This window comes from Centropristis striata, chromosome 13 (genome assembly GCF_030273125.1).
Source record: "Centropristis striata isolate RG_2023a ecotype Rhode Island chromosome 13, C.striata_1.0, whole genome shotgun sequence".
Classification (NCBI taxonomy): Eukaryota; Metazoa; Chordata; class Actinopteri; order Perciformes; family Serranidae; genus Centropristis; species Centropristis striata.
In genome coordinates this window covers 4,978,098-4,993,075 of record NC_081529.1, presented here as the reverse complement: position 1 = coordinate 4,993,075, position 14,978 = coordinate 4,978,098, and the positions used below count along the sequence as shown (strand labels likewise).

At 38.9% G+C, this 14,978-nt stretch overlaps 1 protein-coding gene across 5 annotated transcripts; it reads left to right on the top strand.

The window, feature by feature from the left end:
- The first annotated feature begins 4,892 nt into the window (after positions 1-4,892).
- LOC131983169 (NLR family CARD domain-containing protein 3-like) lies at positions 4,893-13,613 on the top strand. 5 transcript variants are annotated; one of them, XM_059347822.1, is made up of 12 exons: positions 4,893-5,006; positions 5,396-5,687; positions 5,801-5,853; positions 6,022-6,261; positions 6,948-8,835; positions 8,989-9,162; positions 9,788-9,955; positions 10,210-10,383; positions 10,946-11,164; positions 11,528-11,701; positions 11,788-11,837; positions 12,593-13,613. In XM_059347822.1, the coding sequence occupies exons 2-12, from the start codon at positions 5,428-5,430 to the stop codon at positions 13,108-13,110; spliced, it is 3,918 nt and encodes a 1,305-aa protein (XP_059203805.1). In that variant the 5' UTR covers positions 4,893-5,006; positions 5,396-5,427; the 3' UTR covers positions 13,111-13,613. The 5 variants fall into 5 exon arrangements, with proteins under 5 accessions (XP_059203805.1, XP_059203807.1, XP_059203806.1 ...); XM_059347824.1 differs by having other exon boundaries at positions 6,945-8,835; positions 10,991-11,164; XM_059347823.1 differs by having other exon boundaries at positions 6,945-8,835; positions 10,961-11,164.
- The last annotated feature ends 1,365 nt before the right edge of the window (positions 13,614-14,978 follow it).

Below are 14,978 nucleotides of genomic sequence, written 5' to 3'. Positions count from 1 at the left end.
ATGTCACTTATTTTCATCTTGCCAGCTCCGCCGGTTCACATTGATCCCGTCTCGAACAGTCTCACCAATTTAACACCTCTGTTACTACCTCTGAAGGCGGTACAGAACCAGGATCACCTGGTCCCTCCATTACACCTCTGGACGTTCAGATGAAGGCGAAGCGTCACAGAGGCGCAACATTTCGTGGCTTGAATCGGCAATCTGAAAGGGGTTGTGGATTTAAAGAATCGTGACACCCCTAATAACCAAGGTCCTCATCAAACAAAACTTGAAAGGACGATTGTTTCAACTAGGGACACATTTGTCTTTGAACACTGATTTTTTTTTTTTTGTAAATACTATAATCCAAAACTAAAATTTATAGTTGACTTACTTCTTTTTTGTTATTACTCAATGATTACCTCTCCCCAACATAGAGTGAGGTGAATTATTCTAAGGATACATGCACTGTCAGAAATACTGTGAATGTGAATATGTACCTTCAGATTATAGGGACCACAATGGAAATAAGCCTTAGGGCTTTATTGTGTCATCCCTGACTATTTTTTTATCTATTTATATTACGTATGACACAGGTTGCTGTTTCATATTTTTTATATCAAGAATGGTCAAATAAAATCAATCAATCAAGGGATACAAGGGCTTATCACCGGGACAGTATCCTCTAAATACAGCTGTTGTGCCCATGATGTTGGCTTGGGAACAATACAATAAACTGTATGTTCCTTTTTTGACCTAAAAAATACACATAGCTAGCTGAGATCTAATAAGCCATGGGGATATATTCATTTAGGTTGTACCTTGATGGACAGACATGGGCCTGTTTCTGGTGGGGCTTTATTGGACCTCATGGTATGTATGTTTTTGAGGGCTAAAAAGGAATATATATATGTCCCCAAGCCATTTTCAAGGGTACCCCTTAGAGTACAAATTCAGCACATTATTTCTGAGAGTGCGGCTGCATGTTATTTTCTCTTCCACGGACGGAAAATGTCTGTTCAGAAGGCAAAATATGTAACTGTTTCGGCTTATAGGGTTTAAAGAAGGTCTGTTGTTGTGCTTGTGCTGTTGGTCAGGCACAGTTAGATATTATGCTGTGTATGAAGGAGTGGGAGTGCAACTGTAAAGGGAGTCATTAGACCCACATTGAATGCCTGCTCCCAGCATCAGCAATAGTCTGTGTGTATGTGTGTCTCCCCTCGACCACCAGGGCCCAGTGGGGAAGCACAGCACAGAGTGATGGACCTCCTAAGACCACTTAAAAACACAAACCTGCAATCACACTGACACACACATTGGGACACACACAGTGGCCTAATTAGAGCTGACAGCAGAGGAGAGAGAGCTTATGAAAAGAGGGCGAGGTAAAAGAAATAAAAAAAGATGGTGCAGAGAAGCCAGATAGGGAAAGCAGAGGTGGAGCAGAGAGAGTGATTAGGGAGCAAATGCGTTCTCTAAAGTTTTAAAGTGAAGTGTTGGCAGAATGGTGACCTGCTTCCTCAGTCCGTTCCCTCCTGTATAATGGATGATGTGTATGGAATTACCCCTTCATTAATATGAGCTTGGAAACACAGGTCTACCTGTCATCTTAATTTTGTGAGCTTTTTCAAATCAGTTTGTTCCTTTTAAACTCTTTAAATCTATGGAACACTTTAAATGTATACGTTTTTAAACCATTATCTATGTAAATGAATTACATCTCGTTTCTTAACAAATACTGACCCGCTGGGACCAAGTCTCTGCACACAAGTCTGAACTGATTTTTAGTTTTTAGATGTTATAGCTGCTTAAAAATTGCTATACAGCTAACTGTGGAGCTGCATCTACTTCTTCGTCCTCTGAGGCCGTTAGACTGGATACTACAGTGACTCACTGTCGCCTCTAGAGGCATAAGTGGTATCACAAGACCGAACGGGCCGTGGCTAGCTGGTTAGCATCAGGTGGCAACCTCCAGGTCTGAGCAGGGAGGCAAACCAGGAAGTACCTTAAGCTGCATTCTACTGAAAACTCCAGCAGGGGGCGCTAAGTTTGGCTGCAAAAACATTTCTGTCCATTCATTTCAATGCAAAATGAGAAAACTTCTCACTTGATTTATTACCTCAGAATTTTTTTTAGGACAACACTATGGTCTCAACCGCTAGTAAAAATCAAAACATGAAAGACAATTTCATGTTAATAGTTCAACTAATGGCCCCATTTAGAAAAGAATTGTATGATTTGGGGCGTGGCTACCTTTGATTGACAGGTCACTAACAAGGCGAGCCGTCATCAGGAGAGAAGCAGAGCAATGTGTATCCACGGCAATGTGTCAATGAAGTTATATATAATGTTATATAGATAAAAAGGGACGATTAGTGGTTTGGTCTCATAACTTTGACCCTTTTACACTGTATTTTCACTTAATGACAGTTTATTTGAACGTTTTATTCAGTAAAAATGTCCAGTTTAGCGTTCGGTTGGACTAACAGACACTCCAAGGGGTGGCCGTTCAGTTTTCTAAGGTAAGTAACGTACATTTTGTTTTTGTTTTTGTGCTAGCCAAAATGACCATCCCAGTTAATGCTCCAGTTAATGCTAACATGAATTAGCAGCGGCTTCTCTCAGTCAGGTTGAGGTGTAGAGAGGCTGTAGTCAGTGATCAGATCCCTCTTGCTCCTCCACAGTCCAAATATGGTCTGCTCCCCGTTTCGGAACAAGATGGCGACGAGTGTAACGCTGAACTGGATGCTTCCAAAGGGGCAGTCCACAAACCAATGGGTGATGTCACGGTGACTACGTCCATTATTTATATACAGTCTGTGGTTAGCATGCTAATTTCAGAGGATATTCCTGCAGCACAATACATGGATGTCTTTGACATCACGTCAACACTCTCACCCTTTTTACACTCAGTTGATAATGACAGTTCACTTTAAGAATGTTTTAAACTAGGTATGAGCGAGTATCTCATTATCTGTATCTGTTCACCCAATTAAAGTATCCGTACTTGGAATATGTTTGGCTTAAACTGGAAGCGGGGTGCTTTAAATTGGAGGTGGGTGGCACAATACCACATTTTTAGCCTTAATAAGGGATGATCAGAAGTTGCTATTTAAAAAGAAAATCAGAACAGACTTAGAACTAAGCTTCAGATCATCTTCTTGATCTTTTTGATCACAAGAGTAAGAAAACAGCTACCTGGTAAGGATTTTCCTTTATCACAAATACAGTATAGGGTGTTTGACACTTTTAAATGAAGAGGGGTACCAGTCAGAGTCACAGCGGACCAAAAATAATTATAAAATAGAAAGATAATAGTGTGAAACTATTCAAAACAACACTTGCAGAAAGCCGGTAGCAACAAAATATACGTCACCAAAAACCAGCACTGCAATTACAAACAGATCACAGCTCAATTATTTTTCCATAGATGTATTAAATCAAGCAAGCAAAGCAATATTAGTGTGTGTGTTCTTGTACTTCATACATAGTGAGGACCGGAACAAGTTTTTGAGTGAGGACATATATTTGCTGGTCCTTACTTCTTCATTGGCTTGTTTGAGGGTTAAGACTGATGTTAGATGAGAAGGATTAGGTTTAGGTTAGGTTAAGGGCAAGGTTTGTGTTAGGCATGTGATGGGTAGGGTAAGGGGACAGGATATGCATTTATGTTAATAAGGGTCCTCACAAAGATAGAAGTACAAGAATGTGTGTGTGTGTGTGTCATTCATTATAAACAGCGAGGCACACCGATAAAAGTACTCCACAATATAAATGTTACTTTAATAGACATTGTTCTATGCTGAATAGTTTCATGTTACCGCTACAAATGAATAATCTATTTGCAGTGAACATTTGCAAACTTCTTAATACAGTCGGCTAAACCAGTGGTAATTTATTAGACTGTAGTTGTGTCATAATACAAAGGTGGTATTATTGACTTTTTGTTGGTCATAAACATTCTGTTTGCATTCACTGCAGTTTAATGTTGTAAAACCATAAAGCATAAACAAGAGTCCTCAGGGGCCAAAATACATTTTATCTGCAGTTGTAAATCCAAGACAAGACAATGGCATGATTTTACCTCCGGCCTACATTAAAATTGGTTTAGTAGAACAAAAGTATGATTACACAACCTAATGCTTTTTAAATGCACATAAAATATATTTGTGAAGAAGACATAATTCTGCATCATGCATCATATAAACCTAGTTAAGTGAAATCAGTGAAATGTCACGTAGCAGCTTTTTAAGTTAGTTGTAATTATATAGATAATGGGAATTGTGTTTTTCTTAGCACATTCTGTGATAAATTTAGGATTATTGTTCTATCCCTAATAAATATAGTAGTGGCATTACATTATTTTATTTCATGACAAATTACTATTTGGATGGATGTAACTTTGGTACAACGTACAGTACTTTCTTGGACTTTACACCACACTGTGTTTTGAGTGAGCCACAAAACGCTGCCCCAAAATGCAGCCAGGTCTGGCTAATTATTAACTAAGAAAATGTGCCAACTGTCTGGCTTTATTGCATTATAATTGTGTCAAACAGTGCATCAATCTGGAATAAGTTTTCTTACAAAAAGGCTGACACATACAGCAGTCTGAATGGGGCTGGAGGCTGCTGGATTATTGCACTAAAGTTAGATAGAAGTATGATACAAGAAAGGATGATTTGGAGGTCCACACTGTGCAGTGTTTAAAGACAAGAAAAACAGACATTTGTGCCACTCAGTTAAAACTTTGGGCAGTTTTTGAGTTTCTGTGCAGCAACAGGGAAACTCTTTCGTTTTCAAACTATTTACCCCTCCCTTCTTCACACACACACACACACACACACACACACACACTAAACTAACTCCCACTCTTAGCTGGGTCCGCCCACCGAATGCTTTGGCTTTCTGTGTCTGATATCTGATAAAGCTTGCCTTTCGCAGTACAGCTCACAAGTACACCCGCAGGCACAGACAATGCCAAACCACCTCAAGTCTTGCTGCAGCCTTTTACAGGATGGTTAAAGGTAAAAACTACTTATTTTACTGTATTTTTGTCTGTTTGTGTATGCGAGTATGAAATAAAAGTGTTGTGAAAAATAAAAAATACAGCCTATAACATTGCTTTTACTCATGACACAAATGTAACTTTTGCTATTAAGTTTTAGTTAAACTAAAACCATTAAAAAATCTATTGCACTGAAGTATATATCAATATGTATAAAATGTATATTTAACCCAACTTGGATGCAGATGAGAAGTGACTTTCACTTTTACTCTCAAGGGTGGTCATGTCTCTAGTAAAGTCACTTCATAATAAAAGCAGGTTTGGCTGCTTTAAGAACGAGGTTTGTAGCGTAGCATGGCATTGGTCCAAAGAAAACTTGCTGACATTTAAATGCTTTCCAAATGACAGATTCACAGAGCTGATATTGAGGAAATAACATCATGGGGAGCAAATGCTCTGCAATGAGGAGGGGTAAGAGGAAAGAAGAACGCGAAGATGTGGTTTCCACCAAAGTGCAAAGAAGAGAAGAGTCTCCTCCCCTCCAAAGGAGGCCATCTCTGCAGGAAGAAGGTGGAACCATAAAGGAGGAGCAGGCTTTAGAGAGGCAAGAAGAAGAAACCGGTTCTGAAAAACTGGAATGTAGTGAAAAGAACAGTTCTCTGGTACAGGAATACACTGTTGCTGAAGTTAACAGCCCAAGGTGAGACTTCTGTTAACACCAAAACAATTAATATGTGAACATAGATGATAACTACTAGTAGTACTTATAATTATAACCATTAACTGTAAATTATTTTGTTTTTAATTTGTCAGTCCTTGTCTCTCTGAAACACAAAACCCTGCTTCGGCTGTCACAGTGGAGAAAGGTGAGTTAGAGTTAATAGTTTGAGGAGCAAATCTTAATTTTAATAAAAATTCTCATCACAAAAATGATGCAAATGCTTTAGAGGCCATTCATTCTGCTTAATGCTTGCACTCCAGACACCCTGTGTAAAAATATGATGAAGTAATGCCTCATTTGTTTCTGTTTTTAGAAGAAGCCGACTGGGTGGACAAAAACAGGGCTAAGCTCATTCAGGACGTCACATTAGTGAAGAAAATTGCCGATGAGATGCTCCAAATGAAGATAATGCATAAAGAGATGTACAGCAACATCATGGCTGCCCCGACCAGCCAGGAGCAGATGAGGGAGCTCTACAAGACCCTGAATACTCTAAAAGCCAAGTCTGCCTTCTATAGGCTGCTCCAGGAAATTCAGCCAGAGACATGCCAAAGTATGTCAAATGTATTTATTTATTGTGGTATGTGATGTCTTTTTGATGGGTTCACCTCTGCTGAGGTCTTTGTCTATAACATGATGATTATATAGTGTTTCTAATTGTTACTGTAGTAGTAAACTGACTTTAACGTACATGTCCAGACCGTTCTCATTGCAAGGTTGTCAAATCGCGATGCTTTGTTTTTGCCCTAAGTGTTTGATAGCGATGCACGAGGCAAGCAAGAAGACCAGGTGGTTGGACAGGTCCGACAAACACATGTTGACTTATTTACGTTGATTAACTTCTTTAGCTTTTTTAATTTACATTGCATGACAAATCAATATTGACCCAACTTTTTCCTAGACCAACCAGGTAGTTTTGTTCCCTAAGTATCACCAAGTAGTTTTGTTCGAATTTACATTATTAACCACATAGGGTGCACATAGGGTTACCCAATGGATTAAAACGTAATGGCAAGAGGTCCTGACCAAGCTCCATATGTGACAAGTTGGGAATGAGAACAGTTTGACGTAGCAGATACTTTTCAGCCATTGAACACAAGTATTTGATGTGTTCAATTGCATAGCTCGATGATAAAACATTGTTGCATACATTAATAAGATCAAATGTACTATACAGTTAAAAATAATGATGTGGTCCTGAAACTGCTTTGACATCACTGCACTTTTTTATTGCAGCAGAAGAGGTCATCAAAAAAGCAATCAAAGAGCACAAAGAACATCTGAGGAAAAAGTTTAGATACGAGTTTGAAGGCACTGAAAAAGATCAAAACCGTAAACAATTATTGGACAAAATTTACACGGAGCTTCACATTGTACAGGGCGAGAGCGAACATGTCAATAGAGAACATGAGATCCGGGAGATTGAGGAAAAGGCAAGGTGTCAAACAGCTGGAGACACTAAAATCAACTGCAATGACATCTTTAAAAGTACATCAGAAGGTATCGTTTCATCTGAGCAAGACAATGGAGAAGTGAGCGAAATCAGAACCGTGATGACAAAGGGAATTGCCGGCATCGGGAAAACTGTGTCCGTGAAGAAGTTCATCCTTGACTGGGCTGATGGGCGAGCCAATCAGGACTTGGACTTCATCTTTGTGCTGCCCTTCAGGGAGCTAAATCTGGTCATTAGGCGCTCATTTAGCCTTGAGACACTTGTCAGAGAATTCCATCCAGAACTACGAAACCTAGCAGTTGCAAGAATAACTGCTAATCACAAGGTTTTGTTCATTTTTGATGGTCTTGATGAAAGCCAGCTTGAACTGCAATTCAAGACTGTCGAAATGTTGACAGATTGCACTGAGATATCATCGGTGAACACTCTGGTGACTAACCTCATCCGGGGACATCTTCTCTCATCCGCTCTTGTCTGGATAACTTCAAGACCAGGGGCTGTTCATCTCATCCCCCGCCAGTATGTACACCAGTGGACTGAAGTCAGAGGATTTGATGATCCGCAAAAAATACAGTACTTCAGGAACAAAATTGAAGACAAGGCAGTTGCTGAAAGAGTTGTTGACAATGTTACGGCCTCCCGGAGCTTGTTCATTATGTGTCACATACCTATTTTCTGTTGGATTGCCGCAAAAGTTCTAGTGTACTTGCTGAATAAAATGGATAAGGCTAAAGATGAAGACATATACATACCCACAACTCTGACTGAGATGTACACACACTTCCTTTGCATTCAAATGCAGCTAGCTATCGAAAAGTATGACAACAGGAATGAGTCAGATACAGAGGAAATCTTCAAGTGGAATGAAGAATTCATTTTTAAACTAGGCAGGATGGCATTTGAGCATCTGAATGAAGGCAAAATCATATTTACTGACAATGATCTGAAGAAGTATGGCATTGACAAAGACAAAGCTGGAGTTCACTGTGGGTTGTGCACACAGATATTCAAAGAAGAGAGCGTGTTCTGCAAAAAGAAACTCTACTGCTTTGTCCACCTGACGGTTCAGGAGTACTTTGCTGCTCTTTTTGTCTACCGCAGTTTTGCAAGGAAAACAATCGATTCTCCAAGCCTCAAGAATTTCCTGCTCAAAGGGTCTGAGGAAGAGCTTGAGGCTATCTTGAATGCAGATCCAGTTGATTTACCTTTATATGAGCTGATGGAAATCTCAATAGCCAATTCAACTCAGAGAAAGACAGGAGAACTGGACATGTTCCTCAGGTTCCTCATTGGCATGTCCCTGCAGTCAACACAAGAACTACTTGGAGGCCTGATTCAACAGGAGGCAGAAGAGGAGCACTCAGAAGTGGTTGAGGAAATTAAGAAGAGTCTGTTAGAGATAGATTTAGGAGACTGCTCACCCGAAAGATGTCTGAACCTTGTTCATTGTCTGATTGAGCTGAAAGACAGTTCCCTACACGAGACTGTGCAGAAGTGTCTGAAACCAGATCATAATCCAGATTCACAGCTCTCCCCTGTCCAGTGCTCAGTTTTGGCAGACTCAATTCTAATGTCAAACACGCCTCTAGATGAATTCAACCTGAAGAAATACAGACCAGCGGTAAAAGGGATTTTTAGGCTTGTCCCAGCTGTCAGAAACAGCAGAAAAGCAAGGTAGGTTGACTACTTAAACTACATTGCATGCTAAATATGACACACAAATATCACACACAAAAGGGCACTGTACACATTTCTATTTTTCTGCAATGGCTAAATTAATTGTATGCATTAACTGAGTTTGCATGATTGTCTCTTTAATTTCCACAGAATCTCAGGCGTGAACTTTGATGTTTGGATTTGTGAAACAATCTCCTCAGCTCTTCAAATGCCAAAGTCTGTGCTAACTGAACTGCACCTGTTAAATAGTACCTTTTATGAGAAAGGAACAAAGGTCTTGATTGATGGGCTACTAAACTGTCAGTGTGAACTAGAAGCTCTGAGGTTAGCAAAACTAATTTTGAATTTTTGTAGTGTTGCTTTATGTCTTTTTAAATTCCTTCTACAACTCTGATTCCAAAAAAGTTTGAACATCGGCTAAAATGAAAATAAAACAGGGATTATTTGCTTATCCTTTATGACGTATATCCAGTTGAAAACTTGACAAAGACAGCATATTTAACCCCTTAAAACCTTGCAGCCCGCCCCGAGGTAAGGTTAGTGGTAACAAATGCTGTTTCTCAATACAGGTACTTGTATTGTACAGGGGCGGCTGGGGCTCAATTGGTAGAGTGGTTGCATACCAATCGGAAGGTTGATGGTTCGATCTCTGACCATGGCAGACATGTCAAAGTATCCTTGGGCAAGATACTGAACCCCAAATTGCTCCCGGTGCTGCGTTCATCGGTGTATGAATCAATTCCCAATAGTGGCAGGTGGCACCAGTGTGCCCTGGTTTGCCTCGGCCACCAGTATGAATATGTGTGTAAATGCGTGAATGAGCGCAGTCTGTAGTGTAAAGCGCTTTGGATAAAGGCGCTATATAAGTGCAGTCCATTCATCCATTTATTTGCGCACTTGCTGTTTAACATGCAACGCATGTGTAAATGATCATTCTCTGTGTTTGTAGTCTCTCAGGTGAAGGAATTGGCCAACCAGACTGTGAAAATATGGCCTCAGCTATCAAGTCACTCATCTCAAACCTAAGAGAACTGGAGCTGAGTGACCAAATACTGAGAGGTTCACTATACTCTTTCCTTTCTGTTGGGCTAGGCATTCCTAAACTGGAGAAGCTCAGGTCAGTCTTACATACCTCATTCCTCTTAATATTAAAGTGTGCAGTAACTTCACAAGTAAAACATTTTACATCTGATTTTCTTGGCTTTGTCATTTTTTATTTAATATACAAATACATTATCCACCTTGTAAGAATAGCTGTCCTACTAAAACAGACAGCCTAGCTGTCTTTGAGTGAATACCTTTTTTCAAGTATGATTGCTGCTAAAGCTCTATTACTCATTACTAAATTGTATTTCATCTCTGTACCAAAAGACTTAACAGAAACTATGGGATTGAAACGATCTGTGCGGAGTTGGTGACGGCGTTCACATCCAACCCTTGTTCCTTGCGAGAGCTGGAAATGAATTACACCAGTTTGAAAGACTCAGAAATGGAGATCCTCTCCACTGGGCTGACGAGCACCAACTGCATTCTGGAAGTGTTGAGGTAGAAGACTGCATTATATTGCACTGCACTGCACTATTGAATATAGGATTACATGACATCATGTAATTCTATATTCATATATTCAATAGTTGAAATCAAAACTCGGCCATATTGAAAGTGGGAGTATTGCTGGGCAAATGAGCTAGCTAGTCTCTTTAGCTTCTCTAATAATATGAAGCAAGAAACCAGGGACTAGTAGAAGGAAAATCATTTTATAGGATTCCTAAAGAATTGGGGGTCATTCACTCTTTGGGTTAACTTGAAAATAGCGTTACAAATTAACGTTAGCTACATGTATGTACACGTTAGCACACAGATTACATTACACTGGCTGTTGCTTTAGCTACAATTCTCTGAAGTTAGCCTTCTAGTGATGACAAAGAAATATTTAGCCAGTAACGTTAGACTCCAAAGCTGAATGTTCATTACAATTCCAGATTGTATCCATTTTTAATCCTCTAGGCTTTTGTAGACTTCCTAAAGACGGGACAAGGGACATTATAAAGGATATGTTTATATTAACGTTATATTGCTATATGCTATATAGCTATATGCTATATAGCTATATGCTATATAGCTATATGCTATATTGCTATATGTTTTTCAGTCTCCGTCACAACAAACTCACTGAGAAAGGTTGTGAGGTATTGGCCTCAGCACTCTGCTCCAAATCTTCCCACCTGAAAGAGCTGGACCTGAGCTACAACGAACTGCAGGACTCAGGAGTGAGGGCGCTCTGTACTGCACTGATGAACCCACTCTGTGGTTTGAAAATATTAAGGTCAGTGTAATGACAATGATAACTATTCACTTTCACTTTGATAATTGATATATCAGAATTCCGGCTTTTGCAGTACCCTCACAACAATACTACTCCATAACACTAAGCATGTTCCTAATATCTCTAACGTTTAAACTCAGTTCAGTCGAATAGTCTAAAAGTAAGACAATAATCAGAAAACAATCATCTCTTAAAAGTGTCAGCTTTTGTGATTTGTGGTGCTACATGTCATGCTACAAGTCCAAAGTGAGAGCCTGATAAATGACTAATTAAATGGGCTTTGTGTTGTGTTAATATGTTCAAATTGCTGCGGGTATGACATGCACAACACACCTAAAATCTCACTTGTTTTCTGTTCTGTAGGCTGTCATTCTGTAAAGTGACGGGTGATGGATGTGTCGCCCTGGCCTCGGCTCTCAGGTCCGACCACTGCAGTCTCAAGGAGCTGGACCTAAGTTTTAACTACCTTGGAGATCAAGGAGTCAATCTGCTGACTGAAATACAGAAGGATTCACGCTGCAGTCTGGAGAAACTCAAGTATGCAGGCGATAATTTGCATGATTTACTTTGTTTAATATGAAGCGATTTTTAAAAAAACCTGCTGTCCCTCTTTTTCCCATCAGTGTGGATGAAAATAAAGAATACTGGTTTGACCTGAGGCTACTGAGACAGTGTAAGTTTATACGTTATTATGCATTGTAAGATACATGCATTTTGCAGGATGTACTATGTCTGCAAATATTTTTTGAAACCTGAATATAAGAATATGTTAATTTAACTGATTTACATGGGACAGTGGTGCTGGCTTTACTTTGCTATACTGCTGTATATTTAGTAGCAGCAAAAAAGTTATTTTAAAGTTCTTATTTTGTAATTAGTTTAACCCATGATTGGGTCTTTTGGAGGTCAAGGGTCAATGTCACTGTAACCTCACAAAATACTTTTTTTTTGTTGCTATAACTCAAAGTGACAAGTGACGTAATATTATATTCTACAAAAACACATTTATCGATATTATTCAACACCATGACTCAGGAACAGAAAGGGAAACGTTTGGCGGGATACTGAAGAGGCTGTTGGCAGTGCAAATTCAAACATAAGCAAAAGAGCTTTAGGGAACTCCCTAATGAGTCCCAGAATTGTTTGGTCTGAAAGAAAACATCATATGTGACAGGTACATAGACTTTCATACTCAACAATACCATCTAATACTTAGTTGTATTGGAGGCATTTCTGTTATTGGTATTGGAACAACTCTTCAATTTAAATGTGAAAAAACAGCTGCTTTTATTGGGTAAAAATGGTCTCATGGCAACAGGCCATTTTCACCCAGAGATGTAATCTATAATATGATGAAAATAATCAGAGATCAACAACCACCCTCTTACAGCAATAGAACACCACTAATTAATTGTTTCTCGATTGCAGATGCCTGCAATCTGACACTTGACCCTAACACAGCAGGCTTGAATGCAATTTTGACAAAAGAGAACAAAAAGGCAACACATGTTGGTGAGAAGCAGCCATATCCTAAACATCCAGACAGATTTGATGCCACTCAAGTACTGTGTGAAGAGGGTCTGACCGGTCGCCATTACTGGGAGGTTGAGTGTGATTCAGCTGATGTTGGAGTGGCATACAAAAGTATAGACAGAGTGGCAGATTGTTCAAGCGAATTATCTTTAGGAGGGAATGAAAAGTCTTGGTGCTGGATGCACGAAGGGAGCTTTCGTCATAACAATTCCAATGTGAAATGTGTCAACCGCGCTACATACAGAAGTACCATAGGGGTGTATCTGGACTGGCCTGCTGGCATTTTGTCCTTTTTTGAGGTCCTTCCTGATGCACTGAGCCACCTGTACACTGTCTGTACAACTTTCACTGAGCCACTCTATGCTGGCTTCTCGTTTGCTTATGGATCAGTTTACCTTCCTAAACTAAAGTGACCAAATAAACTTTGGGGAAATGTCTTAAACATACAACTAGAATGACCTATTTGTTGCTGGCTACATGCAAAAACAATGATACAGTACATGTCATGCAACAATCAATTTTTAAACCTCATAAATATGATGCTAGGTAAAAGCTGATGGAGCAAAACAGAGACACTTTTAAAGTTTGAATAATGTTTCTATGTGACAGTATGATGAGATAACATGGATCCACAGTGGAGAGATAATTTCCTTTTGTTGTATATATGCAAATGAATCACATTTTTTGCTTTTTTTTTTTTTTTTTTTAACAGAAAGTGGTAGCATAACATTCCTACTGTCTTTTTTTGTAAAACTGTGTTTACGACAACTTTACCCATAAAATGACCTTTTCTATATCAGTTACTCGATGTGTGTTATTTTGAATGTGCAGAAAGCTTTGTTTCTGTGTTGATATGTGTATTTTACATCACATGTGCAGAAGATGGATAATGATAATAAAAGATAATGCTGAATAACTGTTATCTCCTGTGCTTTGCACAGCTTTCCACATTGTATGACTCAACTTGAATACAAGTGATCTGATCTGCAAGAATATAGTGTGAATTGTCGTGGGAGAAAGAATTAGTCAACTTGAGAAACATTGAGAATAACTACTTTTTCTAACCTTTAAAGTAATCTTTAGGCTGATCTTCATCAAGGCCATGAACCTAAAAATCCCCACAAAAACATTGTGAAGAAGAAGAAGAGAAAAAACACAATAATACATGATGAAAAGTGAAACTGGAATAATCTTAATGACCAATGGGTTTTTCTTGATATTTTTGGAAATCTGCACAAGCACTCAATTACCTGCTTGTACTCACATGCTGACTTTTACATTTTTTCCCCGCATACAGATACACACACATCCAAATATATTGAATATGCACACAGTGAAGCAAAGAAACAGTTGTGCTAAGCTAAGCTAACCAGCTGCTGGCTCCAGTTTCATATATACTCTACACATGAGCAATAACAATCGCCTATCTTTTCTTCAAATAAGCATACTTCCAAACTTATTGAGGTATACCTTTAAGCATATTACTCCCACCTTTGAAGGATTCGTCTACCGGCCTTTCCAAAGCAGTTACTTACAACTTACTACTTACTTTGGAATTCTTTTCACAAGACAAATCCACAGTATGGATTTTTCCTTACTTTATTAAACAAATATATGAGATGCATGTTAATCTTTAAAAAAAATCCTGGGATGTGAAAAATTGTTCTGGAATTAACCATTTTTGATCAGTTACTTAAAAATAAATCTGGGCATTAGCACAATCTTCCAATATCATAATTTAGTTCAGGGCCAGATCCTTCCTTAATCAATATTAGAAGTCGTATTTCATGGTTACATGCCATCACTTAAATTAACCCATTTTCTTTTTTTCACAATATAGAAGCTTTGCACTTTCACCTGGCAACACAGTAGCATCAACCTGGATATGTAAAGCTGTCTCTAATATCTTGTTTGATGGGCAAATGGACTGACAGGCAGATAACAAATAGCCATGAACACATTACTGCCACTGCATTCTAATTGTATTACACTAGAGGGGGATGCTTAACAGGATATGGCATGCCAGGCCATATGTTAAACATATATAACAATATGGAAACAGCTACCTGGTAAGGATTTTCCTTTATCACAAATACAGTATAGGGTGTTTGACACATTTAAATGAAGAGGGGTACCAATCAGAGTCACATCGGTACAAAAAGAATTACAAAATAGAAAGATAACCACTCTGTGAAACTATTCAAAACAACACTTGCAGAAAGCCGGTAGTGTACAAAAGAGCATCCCTTTGTGCATGTTTCTGCTCCACGTGTGAATTCCC

Bases quoted from the DNA above. Each gene is read 5' to 3' on its own strand.
- LOC131983169 (XM_059347821.1), top strand. From the start codon at position 5,428: ATGGGGAGCAAATGCTCTGCAATGAGGAGGGGTAAGAGGAAAGAAGAA. The intron at 6,262-6,944 runs GTATGTCAAATG...TTTTTATTGCAG, and splicing joins TCAGCCAGAGACATGCCAAA to CAGAAGAGGTCATCAAAAAA. The intron at 11,165-11,527 runs GTCAGTGTAATG...TCTGTTCTGTAG, and splicing joins TGTGGTTTGAAAATATTAAG to GCTGTCATTCTGTAAAGTGA.